The 12,929-nt window shown below is 41.9% G+C and overlaps 1 protein-coding gene across 1 annotated transcript in view; it reads left to right on the forward strand.

Annotated features, from left to right (window-relative positions):
• Positions 1–12,929, forward strand: part of SPATA13 (spermatogenesis associated 13) — a 50,218-nt gene that overhangs the window by 19,118 nt on the left and 18,171 nt on the right. Inside the window, exons 4-6 of the mRNA XM_085321759.1 lie at positions 10,203–10,339; positions 10,793–10,972; positions 12,061–12,246. Of these exons, the coding sequence (XP_085177885.1) occupies positions 10,203–10,339; positions 10,793–10,972; positions 12,061–12,246 (503 nt within the window). The remainder of the gene's footprint in view (positions 1–10,202; positions 10,340–10,792; positions 10,973–12,060; positions 12,247–12,929) is intronic.

Genomic DNA, 12,929 nt, shown 5'->3' on the forward strand with positions numbered 1-12,929 from the left:
AGAACACCAATGGGAACCTTCATTCTGTTTCTCTGTGCACCGAATCAGTAAGGAAGTCTTCAGCTGCCATGACTGAAATGGGAAACTTAAATAGCATTTTCAATGTTTCTTTAGCAAAATTTAAAAAATACACATGTTTACTAGTCAGTATTTTGTTGGGCTTATATGATTCTAAGCCAAGTTTTAGTGATAATGATACTCAGATTCTGCTCAAAAAATCCCTCAATTACAAATTAATTTATATGAGAACATTTTAAAACTGCATTTTCCAGTCCTCAGTAAAATATGCAGACTAACCAGTTGTCTTCAGAAGATGCTCTCCAAGGAACACAGTTTGAGAATTTCTGATTACATCAAAGATGTTATCTGCATTATATTATTATTTTATTTTCATACTACATAAAAATGTTGGGGACTACTTTAAAAGTCATGTCTGGAGTGTATGTCCTTTTGTATGTACCTCAGTATATTTCAGATTTGGGTTAGATATTAAGATAAATTAGACATCTAATTCTGCAACCATTGCTGAGAGTACTTGGTATCTCAATCCCTGAGTCCAAAAAGACTGCTCATTGAGCGATGTGTTAATTCACCAGTTTGGAAAAAGGAGACTCTTTAAGCACACAGAGTAGGAATTTCTTTTTCATTTTTAGCTATCCTTTCCATTTCATGTTGGAAATAACATGAATTGACATTAATTAACCTAAATAACTGCCTGAGACAAGTTTATTTCCTGAAATTTAGCTTTACAGTGACTGTTTTCCTAAATGAAAGCATGACAGATAAAGAAAGCAAGATTTCTGACACTTTTCAAGATAATGTCAAAGCAATTTTGATTATACTAGTTGTGATTTTTGTAACTCATTATAATTATAATAAACATAGAAGTGGAATAAGAAAAACTTCTTATCCATATCTAAACCAAAGCCCTGAGAGCAAGTGGGGATAACATGGACTTCATAGTCTAATGGTGCTTGCAAAGATCTTTTKAGTAGCTGCAGTGGAAAATAACATAGTTAAGTAACTAATGCCACACATGCTGTCTCTTCCTTTTTCCCTTAAATTCATGAGGCATTTCCTTGTCTCTGAACATGTGTGAGTTTTTTGTTTGCTCATTTACAGTGAAATTTGATAACACAAAAGCTATTTATTATAGAAAGAAATTCTAAACTCTGGCATTGAAAACCAGAGGTATCTTATTTTAGTTGCTTGATAAAGCCTAGTACAAATGCCGTCTGTCTACTTGTGTAACAACGGGAGATAGAATTGGAGATCTGAATTGTTAGAAAAACAGCTATTACAAGTCTGTAAATCGTAATGCTATAGGAGACAGAGTAAGAGCCGGCCAAGGCCTGAGGGAAACGTCCCTTGAGACTAATACTGCAACTCYTGTGCTTGAAGGGTTACAAGTTTTCAATACCAGCCATCGGATAGAGAGCTTACCTGTCACAGTAGAGCAATCTTTTTATAAATACTTTAAGAAGTAACCCACCCCCCCTTTTTTTTTGCATACAGTGGTGTAGGACTCAAATTTGGTGAAAATCATTGGTGAACTCCTTTAGATAGGCTCAGCTCCAAGTGAATGGGTTGGGATTCAGCTCAAATTTAAGCCACCTATATATAGTCTAAGTGTAGGTATCTACATATGAACTAAACATCTGAACACCCCCTACAGGCAGTGGAGGGCTAGGGCTAGATTCAGCTACCTGCCCCACGTATCTAAAGCTGTGGGGGATGCCCAGGATATCTGCGTAGAGCTTGCCCATATGACAGCAGACCTATGGGAGACCCATTTTCCTTATTGAGTGGTAGCTGGAAGCCGGTGGACTATCTGAAATGCTTAAAATGGTGCTGAATATCCGTGTTTAAATGACTGATCTGAATCCGTGTCATGGTCCACGAAGCTCAGAGTATGTATCTGMTTCAGGATGAGATGAATTGCTCTCTCAGCTGTTTTGTCTGTGTCGAATCTCTGTTGACCACAATGGGAGTTTAGATGCATAGTTCAAATGTGGATTCTAGCATTTGGATTCATAAATTTAAATGTGTTTAATGTAAGCAGTATCTGGTCCTGGATGTGTGCCTGTGCACAACACACCACCAAAATTTTCCCAATTCATCCAGGTTGGTACCTGAATAGATTTCAGCTTGTGCTGAGCAGAGCCTGGAAAAYGAGGAGCAAACAAACTGGCTGTTGGGTAGAGGAGGTTTTCAGATTCTTTATCGCTATTGCTGATCAAAACAGCAGCAACAACAAAACAGATTATTGGCCATGGAAATGAATGAAAAAGTTATTAATCACTCCTCTGAAGAAAACAGTTCCCTACTTGCTACCTGTCTTTGCTCTCCCTACCCAAAAGAGAGAGGACGAAAGTAGAACAAAATGCAGGAAATGCAGTTTACYGCATTGAGTACCATATTTACAATTACCAGCAGGTGGGTGACATGTATGTCCGAGGCTAAGGTGGTATCTGAAGAGCTCAGGAGGAGAAAGACTCAGTGGCAGGAACTTAAAGGGCATCACAAAAATCCACCAGCCCAGWCTAAGAAGTTCCAGTATTGCTGAGAAGGAGAAGTCTCTAGTGGACGATGGCTATGTGATCCCTTCACGGACGGGAATCTCAGCTGACAGGGAAAGGAAGAAACTCTCGTGGCAGGTACTGCGATTGCCRGTCACCGAGACGGCCGGGTTTGTGGTGCAGACGGGACCGAGCAGTCTGCTGGGAGCAGCCGGGAGCAGCTGGGACGTGAAGGAGACGAGCTCTGGAGGCAGAGCTGAAACTGTCAGGTGAAGCCTAGATACTGGGAGCTCAAAGGTAGCCATGTCTCAAATGCTCCCTATACTGTGTGCCGTGTCAAACAGAGGCCTTCATGCATGGTTAAGAAAATTGTGTAATTAAGGAAATTTAGATTACTTATGAACTGCRAAATGTTTGATATAAAAAGATCCTTTATTTAATAAAGGGTGTTTTTTGAACCAAAACAAAAGCAGGCTGCTAACATGCAAATCAAGAGATTATAGAGCAGTTTCTAAACAAAGAACTAGGGAAAAGCTGGCAAGATGAAACAATACGGAGTTTGGGGCAGTGCATCCTTTATGGACGATGTCGCTACTCACTGCATCCTTAGATGAAGAATGGGGCTGAAGCTGGCAAAACTCACACAACAAATTGCCTGTAGCAGTTGAATAAATCCTGTTTAAAGAGGATGTAGAAAAATAGGAAACCCTGCCAATCATRGTGGAAGGTTAAAAGGTAAGGTGGGGGTATTTTTAAAGGAGCTGGCTGACATAACAGATACATCAGAAACTTGGTGGAAGGAAGATAACCAGCAGAGCATAACCAGCATATTACCATTGTGCAAGCTGTGCAGGAACAACAAAAAAGGTTGTACCAGTGAAAGAGTGTCTTTTCTGTATTAAAGAAAAAATACAAGTCAGATCAAGGTAAACAAGTTGACTGTATCAGCAAGTGTCACAGGATCCATGGACTGGAATTCCATGCCTGCACAGGGAAAGTGTAGTATTAGGATTAAATTACAAACTACCTCAGATGACCAGGATGCTGTTAGTAAATGTGGCATACTAAGGAAACCAGAGAGGTTGCAAAGGCAGCAAGCAYAATCACAAAAAGGAGAGTTAAATTACTGTTGCCTGTATTAGATGTTGTTACTGGGCATAATGCTATGTTTTTAGGTACAATAAAAGACGACTTCTTGATGCAGCTAATTGAGAAACCTACAAGAAGAGAAGCAATTCTTGACTTTTTTTCTGTGCTATGTTAAACACATTAAAGAGTTACTCCACAAGGGTGGAAGATGTCTCATCAAACTGTAGATGTCTGCAACTSAGCTAGTTGATTGCTTCCGTAGTTATGGCTTTGGTGCAGTTTATTGACTGGATATAGACAGATCACAAATTTTGCCCTCTGTATCCCTAAGGCACTCAGAGCCTTGCAGGAGTGAGGAGAGTCAAAACATCCAATACAGTAGGTGTTAATTTAAAGGATAGAAAGTAGATAAAAATGAGAAAGCTTGTCTCAAGGAAATTTAAAGGAATAGCCAAAGGTGATGTATGCTTTCAGGCATATTAGACACTTAGAACAAATTCTTATCACCTATCAAAAAAAGACTTTGGAAACACCAGAAAAGGGTTCTGTCATTAAACAGCAGGGGAAAGGAAACTATTAGAAGAAGAAAAAGGCATCCCTCGGATTGTTGAATTGTATCCAAATAGAAAAAATCATAAACTCTAGCAACATAAAAATACGGGAAGGTAGAAAGAATTTGCTAAAGGTATAAAAATGTAAGTCCTTTTTCAGAAATGTTAGAAGTATGTAGACCACTAGATAGTCTGTAGGTTTTGTAAGTGACTGAAAAATAAAAGGATAGTCAAGTTAGATAAAGATTAGAGGTCTATCTCAAAATGAGATATCAGCTGAAGTTTTAGAATAGCTAAATGAATAGAAATAAATTGCCAGAACCAAGACTTCTAAAGGGATTTAAGAATGAAATTGCTTAGCTACTGTCTTCAGCATGGAATTTATTGTTTAAAATTACATCGGTACAAGAAAACATGAAGGCAGCAGTGTGAAGACCAGTTTTGAAGCAGTATCAGGAGGGATCCAGCGAGCAGTAGACCAGAGAGCCTGACCTAATAGTACATAGAAAATATGAAGAATATATATTGGACTTACAAACTGTAACAGAGAAYAACATCAACAGCCTGATGTATCCTTATGATAAAGAGGAGTCAAGATGCCCTTTGTACAGGAAAGTTGTGCCCACAAATCTATTAGGTTTTCTGAAAAAGTCACTGAGGATGTGAAGAGGATGATTCAGTAGTGTACTTGGATCTTCAGAAGGCCTTCGACAATATTCCTTATAAATGTCTTTTAATAGGGGCTTGGAATAAGAGGGGAGATCTCATGCATTAACAAATGGTTATACACTAAGAAACAAAAAGGAGGAAAGTGGTCAGTTTTCTGAAGGAGAGAGTGGAGGCCTGTGAGACACTCTGCTGGTCTTCAGGTGTTCAGTGTTTTCACAAATGATGTGGGAGAGAGAGGAATAGAATGAAATTATAATTTTTTTGCTTATGTGCTAAATTATTGAGGGTAGTAAAATCACAAGCTGAGATTCGCAGAAGGATTTCGCAGTACTGAGGCGCAGTGCAGTARGTGTTGATAAATGCAAGGTAGCGCACGTGGAAAAAAATGTGGCTAGTATGCTTCTGGAAGAGCAGACTCTGAACTAGGTATTGCTGTTCAGGAAAAAGATCTTGCAGTTCTACTAGGTAATTAAAATGACAGTTTAGTGCTTAGTAAATAGAATGGCAGGAATTTCTAGGAAGAGAATAGAGAACAAAACAGCCTGTTTGTACCACTGTAATTCCATGATGCAGTATGGGCAGGGCATCTCCCCAGTCTTTTCTACCTCAAAAGGCTTTAGTAGCACAAGAGAAGATACAGAGAAAGGCAAAAAGAATAAGGGAAACTACTCAACACCTGTATGTGAGAAATGAGTAACCAGGCAAGGGCTCTTCATCTTAGAAAAAAAGGCAGTAGGGGAGAACTATCATCTGATGGCATAGGAAAAAATGAGCAGGTGATAGTTATTCATGGTTTCCAATAATGTAAGAGCGAAAGAACACCAACTGAAATGGTCAGATAGCAGATTCAAAACAAAACACAGTTTTCATATGCTGTAAAACTAAATTATGAGGCTAATTGCTACACAAGATGTTTCAGATGCCAGAATTTTACAGAAATTCAGAATATGATTTGAAAAATTCTATTCATTAAACATGAAGATATCGCCTCTGCCCCAGGAAGAATCTGAATAGGATCTGTGAGCAGCTGGAATTTAGGAGAGTATATCAGAAATATACCGTTACGTGCCTCACCTATGTTCTGCCCTAGGCATCTGCTACTGGCCCTTGTCAGAGAGTGCTGGGTTGGAGAGACCTYGTCTGCCCAAGGGTGGAGGGTCCTGTGTTACTTTCTTCTGCAAAGTCCCATTAGAACAYTGAGGAAAGGAATAAAATAGGATTTATTGCATGTTCTGAATAATGGCAGACTATACTTACTACAGTCTAAATTGTTTAAAGCAAACAAAAAGTACTATTCAAACTTTCCCATGTTTGTTGTCAAACCACTGAGCAGGGGGCAGTCACTAGAGGGRTATCTAGAACCAGATTTTGCTGAAGTGGTGAACTAGATTTTAGCATTACTRTTTTAGTATCTGCAGCCTTTTCAGAGTTGCCCTACGAGTTGGATAAGCCAGCTCAGCATGCATTTGGACACTGTAACTGTGGACTGCCACTACAAAGGAGGGTCTGCTCTTCCTCCTGTCCCTGGCTGATCCAGCAAGGAAACAAACTCGCCACCAACTTGCCCAAAATAAGCACTTTTGCAACGGTTCAGCTTATGGCTGCACAATTGCTGGATGTGACCGTGCAGAGGAGGGAGAACAGCTCTCCCCTTCTGGCAGCAGCCCACAGTTATATTGCATTAGTCATCGTGCGAAAGCACACATTCCCTGCTGTTCTGCAAAAGTCAGACAAAATGACTGTTTTTCAGAAATTATTTTTTTAATGTCTCTTCTATAAGAATGATGTGGGTTTTGATCTAGCYTTCCTTTTGCAATACAGTTGTTTTTCCCCTAGAAGTAGGAATTTGCCGTGGCAGCGAGCTTTCAGCCTGGCTGATTGAAAGGGTGAGCCCTCTGCTTGCAGGTCCCAGGATCATCAGCACTTGCATCCCCTACATGAAGGATTTTTTCCTTAACTGGTTTMTGTTTGCTGGGGTTGCTTTTATTGATTTGTACTGTGAAGAATATGTGGGTATCTTCTTCTCAGAATACGCAGTAGCTTATTTTTACTGTGCTATCCAACAARTCTCCTTGCGGCAAGAAATAATAGYGAAGTTTGGGGATTCAGGCAAGAGCTTCTATTGGTCTCCTGTCCAGAGTGCAGCAGAGACTGGATCTTAGCGGGAGGATGGCATTAATATTGCAGCGTAATGTCTGGCATTTCGTTCGCCTTCTGAGGCAGCGCTCCGGGAAACCACGTGCTCTCGGTGGGTGTTGAGAGATTGCTGTGTGCAGAATGCCTCAAGGGTTTTGTGAACTTGTCGCTGGAGGAGGCAGTCACCAGTTAAAGGGCAGGCTCAGCCGAGCAGCACAGTTTGCAGGTAAAGAATGATTCCTAAAGGCTGTAGGGCTCTGCAGATCATAAGTGGAGTGCTGTGCTTGGAAGCAGTGCAGACCCAGGTTGCAGCAGGCTTTGTGCTCTGCCTTTAGGAGCAACTCCTGCATTTGCTTCCAGTGTGTGAACTGATGCAGTTTCCCTGCAAAACTGTGTAGGATGCAAGAGTGGTAAACACTGAGCTCCGGTGCGTGAGTGACCCAGCGCTCTGACTGGGTCATTTGTGGTGTGTGAGTGAAAGCTGAGATATCTCCCTACTTCATTCTCTATTTTCTGGATCTGGATTAAGTTAGTAACTTGAGTGAGTAATTATCTCCATCCTTTCTTTTTCTTCTCAGAGCAGTCTGCTGCAGCCTTAACATTTAGGCTGCCCATGCTCTTAATAAAGATATGTCATTTACCTGGGGAGCAAGAGAAGTGTTAATAGCTAAGCAAAAAAATAGTTTCATCTTTCATCCCCTAACATTTTTACTGTTATAAGATAAAAAGACTAGGCTGCTATTCAGAACGGTGTTGCAATACAAGGAACTCCCAGTTCCCTTCGCTGTGAATTGCAGTGATTTCAATATAGATCGAAATGACATTAAGCTGCTTTAATGAAAAACAAATGCACTCGTTGGCATTCTGTGCCGGAGGTGTTCAGGTGCTCTCGACACATTCGTCCCCGCCGTGCCCGCAGCGGCTGTGCGGGAGGCTGCAAGCCCAGCCTGGCTGAGGCTGTGCAYGCAGGTTTTGTTTCTTTGCCGCGACTTCCTCCCTAAGGGCACCCCATGATGTCAGCGAGCCGCCGCGCGCCCGGCCAGCCGGAGCGCACTCGGCTGTCAGTTCCCGAGCAGGCTCAGCCCCGAGCGCGCGGGCAGCAGCTCCGAGAAATGAATAAGCTGTTTCTGCCGTTTCGGTAGCTCAGAGCCGCTGTGATTCTCCGTGAAGCCTTTAGGACTAAGCTCTTAAAGGTCAAACCCTTGCGCAGCCTGTTGAGTCTGACGGCAGCATGGTGGCCAGGGGGGGGATGGCGCGATTTTGGAGCCTGGAGAGCCTTCAGATGGGTGCGTGTGAGTAGAACATGCTCGCTCTTTTTTTTTTAGTGTTTCTAGACTGAAATGATAAATTGTGACAGTCCGGGGGCTTGGCTGTGACTGCGTTTATATTCTGTGACCCCCTGGAGTCAGCAAGAGTTACACTGGTGGCAAAACTATTAGGGGATCCGAATCGGTCCCACATTGTCCTCGGAGTTTTTGCATTCCATTAGAGCATCCAGGGAAGCCCTAATGTGCTTACTGCTGCCTGTAAGCGGTAGGGGAACGGCTGCAGAGTGCACAGCAGAGGTTTTTGCTTGAGCCTAATTACCAAGACAATGTAAGCGTGTTAATTTAGGAAAGAATAATGAACAGTTGTCAGTCCTGAAATTACAGTTTTTCGTCTGTAGCTAAATGAATTATGAAATTTTGGTGTGCCATCGTTACTGCAGAAAACCCACAGGCAGTACTGATATTACAATGGGGCTGTAAAAAGGATCACCGAGATGAATTTTCGTGTTGATTTTTAGCTAAAAATTGATTTCATGAACTGTTTCTTTGCAGGTTTAAAACAAAGGATTTTCAGTAAGTTTCACAGGAGTATTTTAAAAGTATATCAGTGTTCAGATTTGGGAGCCTTTTCGGGGAAAAAACTCTTTTTTTAATTGGGAATTCAGCAACCTCCCTGGTTAGATCGATTATGCCATTAAAGTGAATGTATATTTACAATGCTGAGGAACAAAATAGAGTTGTGTAATAACCAYGTTCTTTTATATCAAGAACAGAAGATTCTTCTAAAGAATAGAAAATTCTTTCAGAGTTTTAGTTAATCTGTGCTGCAGATTTCTCTTAAAAATTAATTCCTAAAATGACTGAAGATGCTAGCTATGGTATGAGCACCCAAAGGGAGAGGGCTGAAATGGTTCTCCCAGTATGGTAAATAACTGGTAGGCTGCAGTGTGTGCAGGCACCTACAGCTGTGCAGATGCGTGAAGTAAAGCCAGGAGCCATCTCTTTGCAACCCGCACACATCCCCGGTCCGGAGCCAGGCACGTGGCCAGCACCAGGCTAACAGCAGGCTGGAGAAGAGGCAGGGGCAGGGCCGGGCTGCTGTGCCTTGCGGTTAAGTGCAAGTGGGAGGTTAAAGAATTCAGCTTAAAGATCCCTTSCCTTCGCTTGGGAAAGCAGAGGGACACGGTGCTCCTTCCCACAGGCCGCCTGGGAACTTATTCTGGGACAAAGTAACCGTTAAAAAGGGAGTTCAGAGCTCGCAGCCCATTGCGGGTCTTAGAAACTATGTACCAAGCTGCTGCATTTCAAACCAAGAAATTTTCCATGATTGGAGAAATCAGAACAATTTGTTTTTTCAGGAAGTTCTGTCCTGTTCAGCCTGCACTACCTGCTGCCTCCGTCCACCCCGTCKCTCAGTGATTTCCAAGGCTTCCCCGGCATACGGGAGGCTTGGAGGAACCTGGATTGTGGTAGTGGCTGCTGCAGGCAGGCTGCCCACCGCCCTGGTGGCTCCCCGCAGACGGGGGCCGGATACGGCCTGGCCTGGGGGGACGTGTCAGGAATGTCGCAGCGCCGTGCGGGGGCTGACAGCAGCCCCTCTGACCGCCCCGGCCTGTTGCAGCTCCACGTTTACAACGTGGGAAACTGCATTGATACCTCTGTTCTGATTCAGATTATTTTAGATTTACCCTGGGGTGGGGGGGGGAAGGTTGTAATTCTTTCTATTTTTCATACACAGAAAGAGGAGAATATCTCAGTTTCATCATATGCTAAAAGAGGATTTTACTAGCAAACATCAAAAGTATATCAGGACTGAAAAGTGGTTTTCCTGAGAGCTCCRTTCCCGTGTACCTTTGCTGTTATACTGATAAGAACAAAGGCAGTTCCTAAGTGACTCCACTTTTACTGTTTTTATGAGTGCACACTGGTATAAAAGTGATCGACAAGCCACTGTTCCGCCCTTGTTCTAGCTGCTGCAGATGGTGGAACTGAGTCTTCAGCTTTGGTGGATGACAATGGCAGCGAGGAAGATTACAGTTATGAAGAACTCTGCCAAACCAGCCCGAGATACCTGCAGCCTGGAGGAGAACAGCTAGCAATTAATGAGGTATGATCCTGTGCTACGGTCAGGTATGGTGAATCTTTGCAGCGCTGTAGTGAGGGAGTGGGTGTTTTCTGCAGGTATGAGGTTTCATATTAATAAAAAGCGTGGTGACTGTAACCGTCATAACTAAGAATCCACCAGCCGCAGCATCAGGCCTCTTAACAGGCCCAAGAGCAGATAGGTGCCAAGAGAAGAGCATAACGATAGCATTTTACTTCTTGACTAGGACTAATCTGGGAGCTTAACTAGTTAGCTGAGCTAACGGGCATGGTGTAGGACTCTAATTGTTCTCAGATTAATGAATGTATGTACAGATTTCTGAAAATGTRGAGTTTGGGTTTTATCCTGTAATGGGATTAATCTAGGGRGGTTTAGTGATGCATTTTGATCTTTAGTTTATAAGTAGCTGATTGTTTATCCTTTGCCCATCACAAACTCTTTTTCTTCCCATCTCAGCTGATAAGYGATGGCAGCATTGTCTATGCAGAAGCTCTCTGGGACCATGTGACTATGGATGATCAAGAACTGGGCTTCAAAGCTGGAGATGTCATTAGAGTCCTAGAAGCTTCCAACAAAGACTGGTGGTGGGGAAGAAATGAAGACAAGGAAGCCTGGTTTCCAGCTAGCTTTGTCAGGGTTAGTCACTCCGCATGCTTCTGCACCATTGTCACCCTAGATTCCTAGCAGAATTAACACAGCAGTGACCATGGCATTAAATTTAAATTAAGGGCCTGATCCGCAACATCTTTGCATCTGAACATCAGTGCTGCAGCTCCTGATGACTTCACAAGGGAAAAAGTATTAAAGAATCAGATCCCAAGGTTCTTTAGCTCCTCTGACACATTTTAGTCTCACTTCTTTCTTTGTGAAGCCCTTTTGTAACCAAAGGGATTTCACAAGAAATGAGGGCAGCAGAAAATTCAACCAGGAGCAGTCAGTGTATACAGAAAGGACCCAGCAGCTTTCATAAGGGAGTAGGCAAAGCTATACTGCATGCCGCTTATTATCTACAGGGATTTTTTGGTAAAATGAAGTTATTATCTCAGCTTGAAGTTGTTATTTCAGCTTTCTGTAGTAATCTGGTTCCCAGAGAACTCCTTAGACCTCTATCGGATTATCATGACAGTATAACTCTTGAGGGTTCTAAAATTGAACTTTATTAAAGTACATTTTGAGATCCTAGTGAAATTTGGGCTATACTGCATTAAGTAAGTACTGCACAAAATTCAAGAGATGGTTCCTGCCTTCACCCTCCATRAGCCTCCAAAACGGGCAATCAGACAAAAGGGCAAAAATAAAGTGCTGCTATTCACATTGTACAGATGTGGACCTGGGACAGAGGGAAATTATTTAAAAGTATTGGAGTGACTTGGCCACTTTGGAAATTTTTTTCTGTAAGCTGACTTGGATAAAATTATACATACGTTATTAGTTAGGGTGAGAAATAAATGTATGTCTGCAAAAAATACAGGCTACATAACATGGTGTCTCTACGATCTGTCAGCAGAAAACCATGTATTTAATCAACTAGACAGAAATCTCAAGACCTTTTTTGAATAGCCAGTGAGTATAATGAGATCAATCTTGTTGTGGAACCCTCTCAATAAAATAGGAGTGGGAACATTTCTCTAACAAGTCCTCTCTTAWCTATAAGAAGTTTGTAAGTGTATTGTCACATTTTGTTTAGTGCTTTATCTAGTTTGCCTTGTTTCTTCTGACTGCAGCTGCGAGTTAATCAGGAAGAACTTCCAGAAAACTGTGGGAGTGTCCAGGATGAAGAGCAAGATGCTGATATTAGCAAGCATCGTCAGAAGATGGCAGAAAACAAGGATCAGATGAGGACCAATGTCATACAGGAAATTATGAACACAGAGCGAGTCTATATCAAACATCTCAAGGACATCTGTGAGGTATGTGCTTTAACCTGGAAGCATTTTGCAGACCTAATGTGGACGAAACTTCCCATATGAGTTGAGAATTGAAGAGGTTTGTTTATCAAAATAGTCCTAACTGCACATGAGAGGCTGCCAGTGAGATCCATCTTGTGCACTGTTCTGACTCTCCTCTCCATAGATTGCCACAAGGCACCACTTGCTTTCTAAAAAAACATTCCACTTTTGACGTGGAAAAAGTGCTTTGCTTATCTGACCACTATTTCCATAAATATGAGAGAGAGGAAGTCCAGTTTATTTAGTACTTTTTATGAGTTGGTTTTGGTAGAAAATTTTCAGTATCTTTAGTAAATTCTATTACAGTTCAGAGATGAAACATTTTGAAAGTAACCTGGAAGGAGAACTTTTCAGCTGGTGATTTCTGCTGGGTCCTTGGTAGCTAAGAAGAAATTTTTAATCCCTTTCCTTGTTTCGAGATCCTTGTGTTAAGAATGTAGTGKTTTTTTTCTGTTGTTTGCTCAGTTTTTCTTGGAGGACCACACTTGGGCTAGRAACTTCTTAAAACTTTCACTGAAGTTTGCCTCTTCTGAAATGGACTGTGATGCATCTGACCTGTATTYGGGCTGTATTTGTGGTTAATAAAAGCCACTGGAAAGGTGCTAAGTAGCCTGCCGAAATGTTCCTTCTACCCTCAGTTTGCT

This window comes from Rhea americana, unplaced genomic scaffold (assembly GCF_003343005.1).
Source record: "Rhea americana isolate MKP2758 unplaced genomic scaffold, rheAme1 scaffold_71, whole genome shotgun sequence".
In the NCBI taxonomy this organism is placed as follows: domain Eukaryota; kingdom Metazoa; phylum Chordata; class Aves; order Rheiformes; family Rheidae; genus Rhea; species Rhea americana.